The sequence below is a fragment of the Nomascus leucogenys genome, chromosome 9, assembly GCF_006542625.1.
Source record: "Nomascus leucogenys isolate Asia chromosome 9, Asia_NLE_v1, whole genome shotgun sequence".
In the NCBI taxonomy this organism is placed as follows: domain Eukaryota; kingdom Metazoa; phylum Chordata; class Mammalia; order Primates; family Hylobatidae; genus Nomascus; species Nomascus leucogenys.
In genome coordinates, this window is record NC_044389.1 from 90,285,800 (window position 1) to 90,299,843 (window position 14,044).

The 14,044-nt window shown below is 42.3% G+C and overlaps 1 protein-coding gene across 2 annotated transcripts in view; it reads left to right on the plus strand.

Annotated features, from left to right (window-relative positions):
- HADH (hydroxyacyl-CoA dehydrogenase) overlaps window positions 1-14,044 on the plus strand; it is a 48,077-nt gene that overhangs the window by 15,641 nt on the left and 18,392 nt on the right. For both annotated transcript variants that reach the window (XM_030819196.1, XM_003257730.4), the window contains exons 2-3: window positions 6,981-7,109; window positions 11,656-11,813. In XM_030819196.1, coding sequence (XP_030675056.1) covers window positions 6,981-7,109; window positions 11,656-11,813 — 287 coding nt within the window. The remainder of the gene's footprint in view (window positions 1-6,980; window positions 7,110-11,655; window positions 11,814-14,044) is intronic.

Sequence of the window (14,044 nt, forward strand, 5' to 3'; positions counted from 1 at the left end):
CCTCACCATGCCTTCCAGGGTCAAGAAAGGCATGTGAGCAGGCAGCTTGAGCTCACTGTCACGTGTAGATAGTGAGAATAATGTGCCTTCCCCAAAGGCATTTATGAAGATCAGAGGGGATAATTTATAAGAAGTGCAAGCTCTCTGAGAGTAGGGGATTTTGTTTTGTTCACCTTGGAAGGCAGGTGTTGAGTCAATAGGCTGCAGTCAGTGAAGGAATGAATGCAGTGGCATGCGCAGCGTGGTGCTCTAAGTGATAGTTTTGGTCCATCCCTAGGGGAGCACAAGCCTTGGGCAGAGGATCAAAAGCACACACCTCTGAGAAGCCAAGTGTTTTTGTCTGTAACCTTTGATCATTCAAAAGGAAGCATTTTCTAACCTCTGCATTTTTTTACCCCAACTGTACAAAGGCTTCTTTGCTGTCCAAGTTGTGGTATGCTCCAGTGCAGCTGCCTGGTTTTCAAGAGAAACTTAGCACTTCTTGTTCTGTTTGCAGCCTCAAATCAACATGTAACCAAAGGCTGTGAATGAATAATCCAAACTTGAAGGACCCCAGATTTTATTCAGGAGGAGTAACTGGAAGCCATAACCATGAACTTCCATATCTGTCATAGGAAAGAGGTTGGCCTCAGCAGGAATGAGGGATAATTCTTTCAAGAAAGGAATGAAGAGAGAAGTTAGATGGAAAAGAGATTTTTAGGGTCAAAAGAAGCAGCTGAAGAACATGTGTAGGACAGCCTTAGGAGTTACACTTCAAGACCTGGGTGTCTGCTGGAGGAAGGAACATGACCCTGCAGAGATGTTAAGGGTTGGGAGAGCTGAGCTTGGAGGCTGGAAGCCCAGCTGGGAGGCTATTAAAGAGGTAAGATGTCCCTAAACTAGTATTCAGGATGTTATGTGGTACTAAAAGGAATGTTAAACCGAGTGATAACACTGTATTCAGTTTAAATGTTTATTTGATACTGTAACTCACCCTATACACCTTTTTTTTCTTTCTTTATTTTCTGTATTGGAAACTCCTAATCAAGATACCTTCTTTCTTAATATTTGATCTTATGGTTACCAAAAAGATTAAATCAAGCCATTGTTTTTCAAACTAGGGTCTTTGGGGATCTAAAACTTAAGTTAAAAACTCTTAAAATTTGCCTTTTTTTGGATGATCCTAGAATTAATACAAGTGTATTCTGGATGATTTGAATGTTTCATCACTAACGAGATCTGAGATATCCATGCCTTTATGTGCATTTGTGTTCATATTATTATTTATGCCAAGTGAAGCCACAGTGTCTCCTCCAAGGACATTTTGCCATAAGTTGAAGAAAGAAAAGTGGTGGGAGAATGGAGCAATTACAGGCACTTGATAATGTTGGTGTTAGGACTTTGAATGCTAAAGAATGGGGCCTCACAATGGTCAGTACAGTATTTATGTTGTAAATGTGTGTGTTGCCCGGATTCATTCTTTGGAAGAATAATTAGTTATAGGCATAATGGTAACTGTGATGAATTTTCCTCTTCCAAATATCAAAAACAGTCATATGCTCATTTAATCCAGATTTTAATATCATAATTATCTTGTTTCGAAAGAACAAACTACATAACTAAAGTGATGCTTCATTAAAATTGACATTTGACCTTGGAGAACTGATTAAATAAAATTAAATGAGATAGGATTGGCCTGGTGTCTGGCATTTGGAAAGCACTCTCTATGGGAGCTGTTATTAGGGCTGGCAAACCTCAATGGGCTCTGGTTTCAGTTGGTTGTGGAGTCTTTCAAGGAATTTCTTCTCTAGGAGATTCAAGATTTTCTCCCAGCATTGTAGCCTGTGGAGAAGAGAGGAGGATCAAAGCTCAAAGGTGGTGGTTATTCAGCTAGGAGCAGGCAGGTGACCATCAAGGATCTGTACAGGGGGTGAATGCAAGTGTGGCCAGAGGTCAAGGCTAGAAAAGCGCTATTGCAGAGAAAGGGGCTGGAATAAACATAGTCAAGGAAGCAAGTGCAGGGCCTGACCTTCAAGAAAGGAATTAAGAAGCAAGCTTTATGTAGGACTGATGGAGCAAGACCCTGATGTGAAGAGTCCCAGGCAGGAGGCCTGGTGGGGCTTGACCTTTCCTTGGGGAATGTGTGGGGGAGGAGTCTTCCCAATAGTGTCTTCAGCATAGCGTCTGGAACTTTCAGAGAGCAACAGGAAGACTTTGGAACTCAGTTGGTTTAGAGCTTCTCAGTGGTTTGAGGAGATAGATGGCAACCCAGGAGTGGCTGGTGTAGACAGGGATAGGGATCAGGGCCAACAGGTTATTTTAGGGCAGTGCTCAGCATCTGGGGGTGTTTTTAAAAATAGCAATGACTAGGCACCACCCCAGGCTTGAGGAATTAGAATATCTGTAGGTGGGGCCTGGGGTTTGGGCTTTTTAAATATTCCCACTTGTTTCTAATCTGTGCTGGATCGGAGCACAGATCTTAGAGCAGTGGTTCTGTAACCTTGGTGAGCATCAGAATCACTACCCTTACCCAGAGTTTGATTCACTGGGTCTGGAGTGGAGTCTGAGAATTTGTATTTCTAACAAGTCCCAAGGTGATTGTTGCTGCTGGTCCATGACTCACACTTTGAGAACCCTTGTCCTAGAACCACAAAAGGGTTAGGGTGTTCTGTGTTGCTTTTGAGTCTGTAATGCTGACATGGAAACTGTCATTTGTCTGCATAGGTGCTCTTGTTTATCAGGTAATTTTTGCTATTACTGTGACTTTAATTTGATTGAAGCTGAAGGATTCTTGTTGAGGGTGGTACGTGTTAGTTTCACTTACTAGCCCTGGGGCCTTAAACACATTATTTAACCTCTCTAAGCCTCAGTTTTCCTCATCTATAAAATGGATTAGGGTTGTTGGATTAATCAGAAATAGTCTTGGAAAACGCAGATTATGAACCCAGCACATAGTAGATGCTCAGTATGTGGCACCTGTTATTTTTGCTGCATTTGGCTTTTTTCTTTTTAAAGGCTTAAGTTTTTGTTTGTTTGTTTTTGAGACAGAGTCTCGCTCTGTCGCCCAGGCTGGAGTGCAGTGGCGTGATCTCGGTTCACTGCAAGCTCCGCCTCCCGGGTTCATGCCATTCTCCTGCCTCAGCCTCCTGAGTAGCTGGGACTACAGGCACCCGCCACCATGCCCGGCTAATTTTTTGTATTTTTTAGTAGAGACGGGGTTTCACCGTGTTAGCCAGGATGGTCTTGATCTCCTGATCTTGTGATCCGCCCGCCTTGGCCTCCCAAAGTGCTGGGATTACAGGTGTGAGCCACCGTGCCTGGCAAGGCTTAAGTTCTTTCTGAGGCTAGATAGAGATTCACTTCTGTTGGCTCTCTCAGCTCTTGGAGATCTCATAGAAGAAATAAGACAAGTGCACTAATAATTCAGAAATAAACAATGTGGCCTTCAAGGTGGCCTATGGCTGCTCACCCATGCTTTAGAGTACCATAGCCTGTCGAACCAGTCTGGGGATAAAAGTTGTGTAGTTTTTAATGGTCCAAATGAGAGAAAGGAATAGCCTACCTAATATCTTGAGTCCATCTCTGTGATGGCCCATTTAGACTAATGCACCAGTAGGAGATGAACACCAACTCCAGGTGGATAGATTAATCGAAGAACATTGGACCTATACTCCTGTGGATATTTTATTAAGCTTGTTTATATGTTGTTCATGCATTGATTGCTCACTGTGGGTCATGGGTTGGGCACTGGGGTTTGTAAAGATGATTAAGACTTGAAGTTGCCCTTAGAAGTTACTGACCTTGTGTCTCTAGGGTATGACTATAAGAAATGATGGCAAGGAACCTTGCACTTTTAGATTGGGTTGATCTCTGCACATGGGTAAAATGAAAATGCTACTATAATTTGAAATCACTTGAAGTTATGCTATAGTGGTAGTTTATTGCAACACAATAAATTGTGACCTGCATCACAGAGATTTACCATAAAATGGAAAAATTTTTTAAGGAGAATTAAAATTTCTCGTTTGCCTGTATTTTCTCCTTTCAGACCTAACAATATGCACTTTGGGTTCAAGCAGGAGTGTCCTTTCTATGTATGTCTGTGAAATGTCTACACTATAAGATTTCCTTTGTATTTTCCTGAAGCTTTGTGAGATAATCGAGGAAAGAAAAGCTAAAGTAAAAAGAATTTTTTTTTTAAAGTCTGCCAGGAATAACCATTTACAGCATACAATTATTGCCTTCTTACTAGACCAGGTATGCAAGTGTAGGCATTTTGGAGAGTCCGAAATTATAGAAAATGCTTCAGCCTTTAAACTGAAGTAAGGAGAAAAATTGAGCTTTCCAGCCATGATGGGAAGGGAGGTCAGAGGCACCTCATTCTAACTCCCTCTCATTTGGAATTTAGGCACAACTGATCAGTATTAACGTTAAAATAGAGACCAAAAGACTGACAGAACAGACTCTTTGTAGAAACAAACCTAAGCCCATGCCAGGCATGCATTAAGTCATTCCCTGCAAACCATAGTCTTGTTAAACATATTTTTAAAATTAACCTACTATAATGTGGCTTACTTTCCAACCTCTTGTATAGCATCATGTGACAGCAGACTCCCTTTTCTTAATTTAAGCATTCCTTTGTACTGACTTCAAGTCTTGAAACAAAGCTTAATTCTTTCAGCCAATTGCTAATCAGAAAATCTTTGAATCCACCTATGACTTGTAAGCCCCAGCTCCGAGATTTCCCACCTGTTTAGCCTGAACCAATGCTTACCTTCTATGCATTGATTTCTAATGTTACCTGCAATTCCTATCTCCCTAAAATGGACAAAACCAAACCAACCTGACTGCCCACCAGCCCACCTCTGGCACAGTCTCTCAGGACCTCTTGAGACTGTCCTCTGGGCCGTCGTCACTCATTGGCTCAGAATAAATCTCTTTAAAATATTTTACAGAGTTTGGTTTTTCTGTTAACACAGGAGAGCTCATTAGAGTGTCCAGGTTTTTTGTTGGGATTGGTCATGTAACACCCTCTACCTGGCAAGTTAGAAAATTCCATACCCTCAGAAGGAAAGCAAGTATGTAGCATAAACTGCATTGTTTGCACACACAGTTTAGGCACAGCAAGGCATACTTATCAGGGAATGCTGAGAACCCTCCTGAAAGATCTAAGTTCCAGATGCCAGCCAAGGGCCAACCTTGCTAACAGGCCTTTTTCTAAGGATAGCAGTCTCAGGTCTGCCATGTTAAGTCTTTTCTGCACAAAAATTGCTCTTGCTTTTTTACATTGAATTTATTGAATTGGAGGTTCAAATTTGCATCAGATGATTTGAATCATTGGCTAGATGGGCCTTGGTCCGTTGCCACTTAGGGGAAAACCTTGGTTTGGGATGATGAGGGTTTTGCTTTTGGGACATTGTTTTACTTTGCTGCCTGCCCGCAGCCTGTGGAATGGTTCCGCTGATGGGCTGGTTTCCTGCTTGCCTCTGTCCTTGTATCAAGATAACTCATCCCCCGTTGCCCCGGTTGCCCAGTCCTGGTTGTCAGACTTTTTGGTCCTGGGAGTGTTTTCATGCCTTGGTTCCCAGATGGTGCAGATGCAGCCTGCGGGTCCACAGGCTCAGACATGAGCCCACCGTGTGCTGCTTTCTCAGGGAGCCATGAGTGCAGTTGAAATAACCTTGCATTTAAAACCTGTCTTACCATTTTGAAAACTGTTCTTCAGAAATCTTGCCTTGGGATTTGAACGTCTTTGCCTTTAGGTTTTGCTCTTTTGTTTCTGTTTCTTTTACTCATTGGTTTTCTGCTTTTGAGTTTTGGTTGCCTGGCTTCAGAAATCTTATATCACGACCATGGTTTGGGACTATTTCTGTCATCTCCTTGTTCTTCTCTGGGCAAGTTCATTCTCGATAACTTGCCCCTCTCCTGCACACTGTTGGTGTCATCGAGGTTCCAAAGCAATGGTTTTCAGGGGGCTTCTCAGATCCTGAGGGATATCTCAGTTCTGCTGTCCTCTTGCATCATTTATGATTATATTAGGTCATGCCTGTCCTCTTGCTTCTGGCCTGAACTAATTCACTTACACATGCCTGTAAGGTAATCAAGGTGACCCAATGATCTGCTCTTAGCCACAATACCTATTCCATGATCCTTGCTGAAGCTATTGCCAGACAGTGATGAAATAGGGATTGATTTGTCACTCACTGTGACTAAGCTAAGCTGGCTGTGTGTGAGCTTGGGCAGCTTCACTAAACATTCCCCTTACCCTAGGATTCCTCCCTCAGCCAGGGTGGCATGGTGAAGGCAGGGAATTGCCCATTCTAAATTAGCTGATCCCAAAGACTTCATTTCCATGGGAGTCTTTCACCAAATAGCCCTTGGAGACAGGAGTCTTTTTGCCACCATTATTAAAGTCTTACCTATTACTGATTTAAGGGCTGCAGAAGAGAAGGGCCAAGAGGCCAAGCTGCACAAGGGGCTCCAGCTCCAAGGAGAAAAGGATGGTGGCTGGGGAGTGGGTGCTGTGGGAACAGGCTGCTGAGCACTTTGAAATATGGCTAGTGCCACTGAGGAACTGAATATTTAATTTTACTTAATTCCAATTAATTTAAATAGCCACATGTAACTAGTGGCCCCTCAATGGAACAGTGCAGTGTTAAAATCAGTACAGAGAAGTATTTAGAGTGTGGCCTTCAGGGCTTTGATTCACATTCCGGCTCTCTGCTGTCTACCCATTGAGTGACCATAGGGACACTTCTTAACCTTCTACAGTTGTTTCAAGAATTTGTTGTATTCAATATAAAGGGTTTAGAACAGTGCCTGGCAAGAAGTGTGTGTTTACTTAATGTTGACTTATCAGATGTTCACTCAGTATTTTGAATGGAATGGTAGTAGAATTCATGTGGAATATGAAATGCCACTGTTTTTTTGGGGTGGGGTGTGTGCATGTGCGTGTTATGTTTTCTTTCTTTTAAAAAGAAATTGTTCTTTTGTTGCTCTAGGTTGCTGCAGCAACTGGTCACACAGTAGTGTTGGTAGACCAGACAGAGGACATCCTGGCAAAATCCAAAAAGGGAATTGAGGAAAGCCTTAGGAAAGTGGCAAAGAAGAAGTTTGCAGAAAACCCTAAGGTAATTTCTTATTATTGATGTCTTCAAGACAAGTCCTCTGACTGCTTTACATTTGCAGGGCAATGGGGGATTTCTGGCTTGCTTGCTTTTTTTTTTTTTCCAGTTTGTTGGTGTAAAACTCATTTTTCCATAACTTTAAACCAATATAATAACATAATTACATAATTACTAAACATTCAGGGGGTACTGATTGCAAAACAGGAGAAGTAAATAACCATTTTGTTGCGTGGGATTTGAGGTTGAGAAGAAAGCTTGTACAGGTGGTGAACTCATTCTAGAAGAACATGATAATTTGGAATTGAAGAACACTTGTTTTGCTAAAAGGATGGAAGAAGAAGAAACAGGAAGATAATTTTTATACTACAAGTTAAGAAGAGAATGATATAATAAATATGGTATTTATTGAAACTAAGAGTGAATCATTCTACTTGCCAGGAGCAGAAGAGATAGAAGAATTTGAGGAACTCTGTGGAGGCTGGGAAAAAAACAGCATGGTGGGATGAGGAGGAGTTGGTGACTAAGGGCCATGCTACTTTTTCAGCGCACTTTCACTTAGGAGTTTGCATTTAATTAGAAATACAGCACAAATCACCCAAACAAATTTTAATTTACCTTTTGTCATCTTGTTAAAGTTGCTTAAGATTGATTTCCTTGGGGCTTGGATAGAATTTCTCGCTGTATGCAGCCAGAGAAAAGTACACACAAGGCATTTGTTGTTTCTCACTTCGGGTATCCAAGGTGGTATATCTAGATGCTTTTAAAAATTTTTTTATTATGGTAGAATATATATAACATAAAATTTGCCATTTTAAACTATACAATTCAGTAGCATTAATTACACTGACACATTTATACTTCCTGTAAGTGGAATCATACAATATTTGTCCTGTGTCTGGCTTATTTCACTTAGCATAAAGTTTTCAGGGTTCATCTATGTTGTAACATTTGTCACAACTTCATTCCTTTTTTTTTTTTTTCTGAGACAGAGTCTCGCTCTGTCACCAGGCTGGAGTGCAGTGGCACAATCTCAGCTCACCGCAACCTCCACCTCCTGGGTTCAAGCAATTCTCCTTCAGCCTCCCAAGTAGCTGGGATTACAGGCGCATGCCACCACGCCCAGCTAATTTTTGTAGTTTTAGTAGAGACGGGGTTTCACCATGTTGGCCAGGATGGTTTCAATCTCTTGACCTTGTTATCCACCCACCTAGGCCTCCCAAAGTACTGAGATTACAGGCGTGAGCCACCACGCCCGGCCAACTTCATTCCTTTTTATGGCTTAATATTCCACTGGATTATTATCATATTCCAATTTAATATTCCATTGGATTTATACCACTTTTTTTTTTAACCCATTGTATTAGTCTGTTCTCATGCCATTGCTAATGAAGACATGCCTGAGACTGGGTAATTTGTAAAGGAAAGAGGTTTAATTGACTCATAGTTCCACATGGCTGGGAAGGCCTCACAATCATGGTGGAAGGCAAAGGAAGAACCAAGTCATGTCTTACATGGCAGCAGGCAAGAGAGAGAGCATGTGCAGGGGAACCGTCCTTTATAAATTACCCCCCACTGGGCCCCTCCCACAACATGTGGGGATTATTACAATTCAGGGTGAGATCTGGGTGGGGACACAGAGCCAAACCATATCACTCATTCATCTGTTAATGGAATTGGGTTGTTTTCACCTTTTGGCTATTTTGAATAATGCTGCAGTGAACATTGGTATACTATTGGTTTGGAGTCTCTCTTTTCAATTCTTTGGGTTATATACCTACAAGTAGAATTGCTGGGTTGTATGGTAATCCTATATTTAGCTTTCTGAGGAACCACCAAATTGTTTTCTGTAGTGACTGCACTATTTTACATTCCCACCAGCAATGTACGAAGGTTCCAATTTCCCCACATCCTGGCCAACACTTGCTATCTTCCATTTTTGTTTTGTTTTGTTTCTTATTGTAGCCATCTTAGGTGTGAAGTAGTATCTCATTGTGGTGTTTTTGTTTTTTGTTTTTCTGTTTTGGAAATGAGGTCTTGCTCTGCTGCCCAGGCTGGAGAGCAGTGGCATGATCATAGTTCACTATAGCCTTGAACTCCTAGGCTCAAGCCATTCCCTCACCTCAGCCTCCCGAGTAGCTAGGACTATAGATGTGAGCCACCACACCCAGCTAGTTAAAAAAAAATTTTTTTTTAGAGATGGAGTTGTACTGTGTTGCCCAGGCTGCTCTCAAACTCCTGGCCTCAAGTGATCCTCCCACCTTGGCCTCTCAAAGTGCTAGGATTACAAGCATAAGCCACCAAGTCCTGCTATCATTGTGGTTTTGATATGCATTTTTTCCCCAATGTCTAGTGGCCTTTAAAAGCCAGAGAGATGACGGTGGAGATAATTTTACCTTCTCTAGGATGAAAGTCAAATAATAAATATCACAGGCAGATTAATGTTAGAAATGCTTGTTCTTTGGTGCTATAAAGAAATAGCACTTGAACATAAATTTAATTTCCTCAGCAAGACCATTTTTACTTTCTGCAGAAAGGGTACACTCGCCAGCAGTTTTGCCACAAGAGTACACCGAACAAAGGGTCATTTATAACCTGACACATCCACCTTACTGCTGTGTCCGGTTTCTATTGGCTGGAACGGGACTTCACATTCAAATGTATTTGTTTTGATTGGCTAGCAACTTAGAACTTTTTAAAAGAGGCAAAGGCAGATGAGAACAAAGAAAGGAGGAAGTAACTTGTGGAATGCTGAGAAAGGTGTAAACACCTCTAAATAAGGAAGAGGAACAGGCTATGACCTAATGCCCACTTGGACCAGTATAAGCATGCCAGGGCAAATCTTTAGGCTAAATTGTGGAGCTAAGAACATAAAGTACATTGATTTCTTTATTACAGCTAGCAGATATTTAAGAATGTTATCACAGGTCTTAGAATAAATTTTGCTTCTAAGAAAAGTTACTACTTATTCTTAATTAGATGGGGAGGAGAGTCTCTTTGAAGAGGAACTTCTACTTTACTTTTTAGATTAAGATATTCTTCACCTGTCCCTTACATTCTTTTTTGCTGAGACGGAGTCTCGCTCTGTAGCCCAGGCTGGAGTGCAGCTGCGCAATGTCGGCTCACTGCAAGCTCCGCCTCCCGGGTTCACGCCATTCTCCTGCGTCAGCCTTTTGAGTAGCTGGGACTACAGGCACCCGCTACCACGCCCAGCTAATTTTTTGTATTTTTAGTGGAGACAGCGTTTCACCATGTTATCCTGGATGGTCTCGATCTCCTAACCTCGTGATCCACCCGCCTCAGCCTCCCAAAGTGCTGGGATTACAGGCGTGAGCCACTGCGCCCGCGCACCTGTCCCTTATATTCTTAATTGTAGTGGGACCTCATGCAGGGGATGTTATGAGGAGGGTCCAGACAGATGAGATTATAAGAGCCCTGGGCTGAGGGTTGGAGTCTAGGACAGAATGAGTTTGACCCAGATAGCCTGCATTTTCCCCTTGTTTACAAACTTTCAGCTAATTGTCTCCTTGGGCTGAGTTTCTGAGCCACACCCTAAAGATAAAAGGATGGCCCCTATGCTCAAGTTGCTTAGCTCTGGCTAGCTACTCCTCAGGAGTCTATACTCCTGAGGTTTCTCTCCTCTGCCAGGGACACCACTGAGGAGGGAGGTGTCAGTTTCACTTTGCCTAGTTGACATACTATGCTTATCTAGCTCTATACTGACCACCAATATAATAGCTACTCACAAGTGGCTACTGAGTGCTTGAAATGTGGCTAGTCTAGATAGAGATGTGCTCTGAGTGTAAAATAGACACTAGATTTTAAAGCTATAATAGGGGAAAAAATATATAAAACATCTCAATAGTTTTAAATATTGATTACCTGTTGAAGTGATGGCATCTTAGATATATTGGGTTAAATAATATTAATTTCACCTGTGAACGTCTTTTCCCTTTTTTTAATGTGGCTAGTAGAATATTTCTGTATAACAGCTGAGATCTAGCTGCTTACTCCATGAGGATTTTGGATGCCTTTGCTGATTATGACTATTTTGATGCCCTGTGGACAAATTACACCATGAAATAAAAATGGCGGCTTATAGAGGCACCATCTCCGATTCTGTCCTTATTGAGGTCTGTGGAAACCTGGAGTCACAGGAGGAAAATGAGGAAACAATGAAAACTACAGGCTGTTTGGCAGCAGAGGCTGTATCTAGCTTGTTTCAGAAACAAGAGTTTCAGGCATATGACAGGCAATAATTATTTGATAAATGCTAAGTCGGCTTTCTTACCCTGGCTCTTGCCCTTGCTCTAATAGGAGCTAGTCTCTGCTTTTATTAGAGAGGAATAGTCAGCACCACCTCAAGACTAATGGATGGCGTGGAGCTATGGAAGGATAAATTACAGGCTTCGTGGACACTTTGAGAACAGATAGGGTAGGCCAATACAGGTGCTCTGAACACCCAGTTTACTAACTGGAGCAGAGCTAAGAACTTGAAAGATAATTTCCAGTGAGCCCGGTAAATGTTCTCGTCTTCCTGCCACTGCATTAGGCTGGCGATGAATTTGTGGAGAAGACCCTGAGCAGCATAGCGACCAGCACGGATGCAGCCTCCGTTGTCCACAGCACAGACTTGGTGGTGGAAGCCATTGTGGAGAATCTGAAGGTGAAAAACGAGCTCTTCAAAAGGCTGGACAAGTTTGCTGCTGAGTATGTAACCTCTGGCAATCTTCTTTTTTTTTTTTTTTTTTTTTTAACCTTATTTTTGTTTTTCATTTTTATTTTTTGTTTTTATAGATTTGTGGGTACAAGTGCAGTTTTGTTCCATGCCTATATTGTGTAATGGTGAAGTCTGGTCTTTTAGTATACCCATCACCCACATAGTGAACACTGTACCCAATAGGTAATTTTTCAACCCTCACCACCCTCCCACATTTTGGAGTCTCCGGTGTCTGTTATTTCCCTCTGTACATCCATGGGTACCTGTTATTTAGCTATCACTTATATGTGAGAACATATGGTATTTGACTGAGTTGTTTCACTTAATGGCCTTCACTCCTGTTCATGTTGCTTCAAAAGACATGATCTAATTCTTTTTTATAGGTGAGTAGTATTCCATGGTGTATATATGCCACATTTTCTTTAATCAGCCATTGATGGACACTTAAGTTGATTTCATGTCTTGGCTATTGTGAATAGTGCTGCAATAAACATATGAGTGCAGGTATTTTTTTGATAGAATGAGTTTTTTTCCTTTGAATATATACCCAATAGTGGGGCTGCTGGATTGCATGGTAGTTCTATTTTTAGTTTTTTGAGAAATCTCCGTACTGTTTTCCTTAAAGGTTGTACTAATTTACATTGCCACCAGCAGCATGCAAGGGTTCCCATTTCTCCAGATTCTCACCAACATCTTTTGTTTTTGACTTTTTAATAAAAGCCATTCTGACTGGTATCAGGTGCTAAACTCATTGTGGTTTTAATTTCCATTTCTCTGTTGATTAGTGATGCTGAGCATTTTCTCATATGTTTATTGACCACTAGTATGTCTTTTTTTGAAAAATATCTGTTCATAACCCCTGGACATTCTTGACAGGTTCTGAGGGGTCCCTCCCTGGGCCTTGAACTTTCCTCCTTGTTTATTGCCTTCTCCCAGGAAGGGATCCTCTGACCAAGTTCATCCACCTCCCTCTCTCCTACCCCACAGCTATTTCAAGAAAAGCCAATATGGTTTCTGTTGTTCTCCATCCTCCCACTCCCAGTTTGCTTCCGAAGAAGCTTGGGCTGCTGTGATCTGATCCTTGTCCCAAATGAGTGTAGAATTACCCATGGTAACATGGAGGGGTCCATCCAGGGACAGGCCTATATGTTTCTTGAAGTGTGTAGGTCATGGATACTCCTATGCCAGAAGCTGCTCTGACGTTCCTTGGTTCATTTCACAGTGACATCTAGAGGCTGCAGAGACATCTGACAGCAGACAGTTAAGGACATGTAGGGTACTCCTGTGCTCCATTCTCGGGCATAGGAGTACCCTACGTTTCCTTAACTGTCTGCCAAGGACCCTCAGAGCAGCTCTGTGTTTCCTCCTTTTTTGGATGGAGCAAACAGAATGGTGTAATTGAAGGGAATGCCTATAGGCAGAGAGGACTTTCCTGTTTTGAGCTTCATCTGGGTTCAATCGAAGTACTCTTGGGGGTGTTAAAGGAGCATTGACTTCTTAGCTGGCTGGCTTCCTGGTGGAATTCTTCCTGGCAGAATGTACCTCGGGATCCAGAGGCTTCGAGTGTGTGACACCTGACCCACTGATCAGTGCTCTTCTAGTGACTTGTTTGACTATATTTTCATGCTTCTTGGTTGGAATTGAATGGCAGAATAAGATTATATGACAAAAGCAATTCTCAGGGCACTTCCGGTGGGCAGTAGCTAAAGAGAGACACTTGCATACCAGCTTGTCGGAATGTTAACCTTCAGAGATGGGTGGCCTTGTGGCCAGAGAGGCCCTGACCCTGACAAAGAGAAGGGACTCGCCTTTCTGTCATCTGTCCATCACTGCCAATCAGTGTCCTTGTGCATTTCACACGGGCATCTAGAGGCTGCAGAGACATCTGACAAAAACAGAAGACACTTGTGGTACCGGGACTGGCTCCCAGGCCAGCAGGGAGCCCTCAGGGATAATAAATACCCACTGCAAAAAAGGGAGTTTTGTCAAGCAGTTTGATCTTTATTGAAAAGATTGGTCACTCTTGGTGATAGTGAAAGGCCTGACTGCCCTCCGTTGTCCATGTCTGGTACAGAAGAAGGATTATTGCAGAAAGGAGGCCTGGACCTGGTGCTGACCCCCCACCACCTCCAGCCTTGGAAAGGTCCTCAGTTTCATCATCTGTAATGCGAGTTGAGGGGTTTGGGGTAAATAATTTCCTAGACCTTTCTGGCTCTAACTC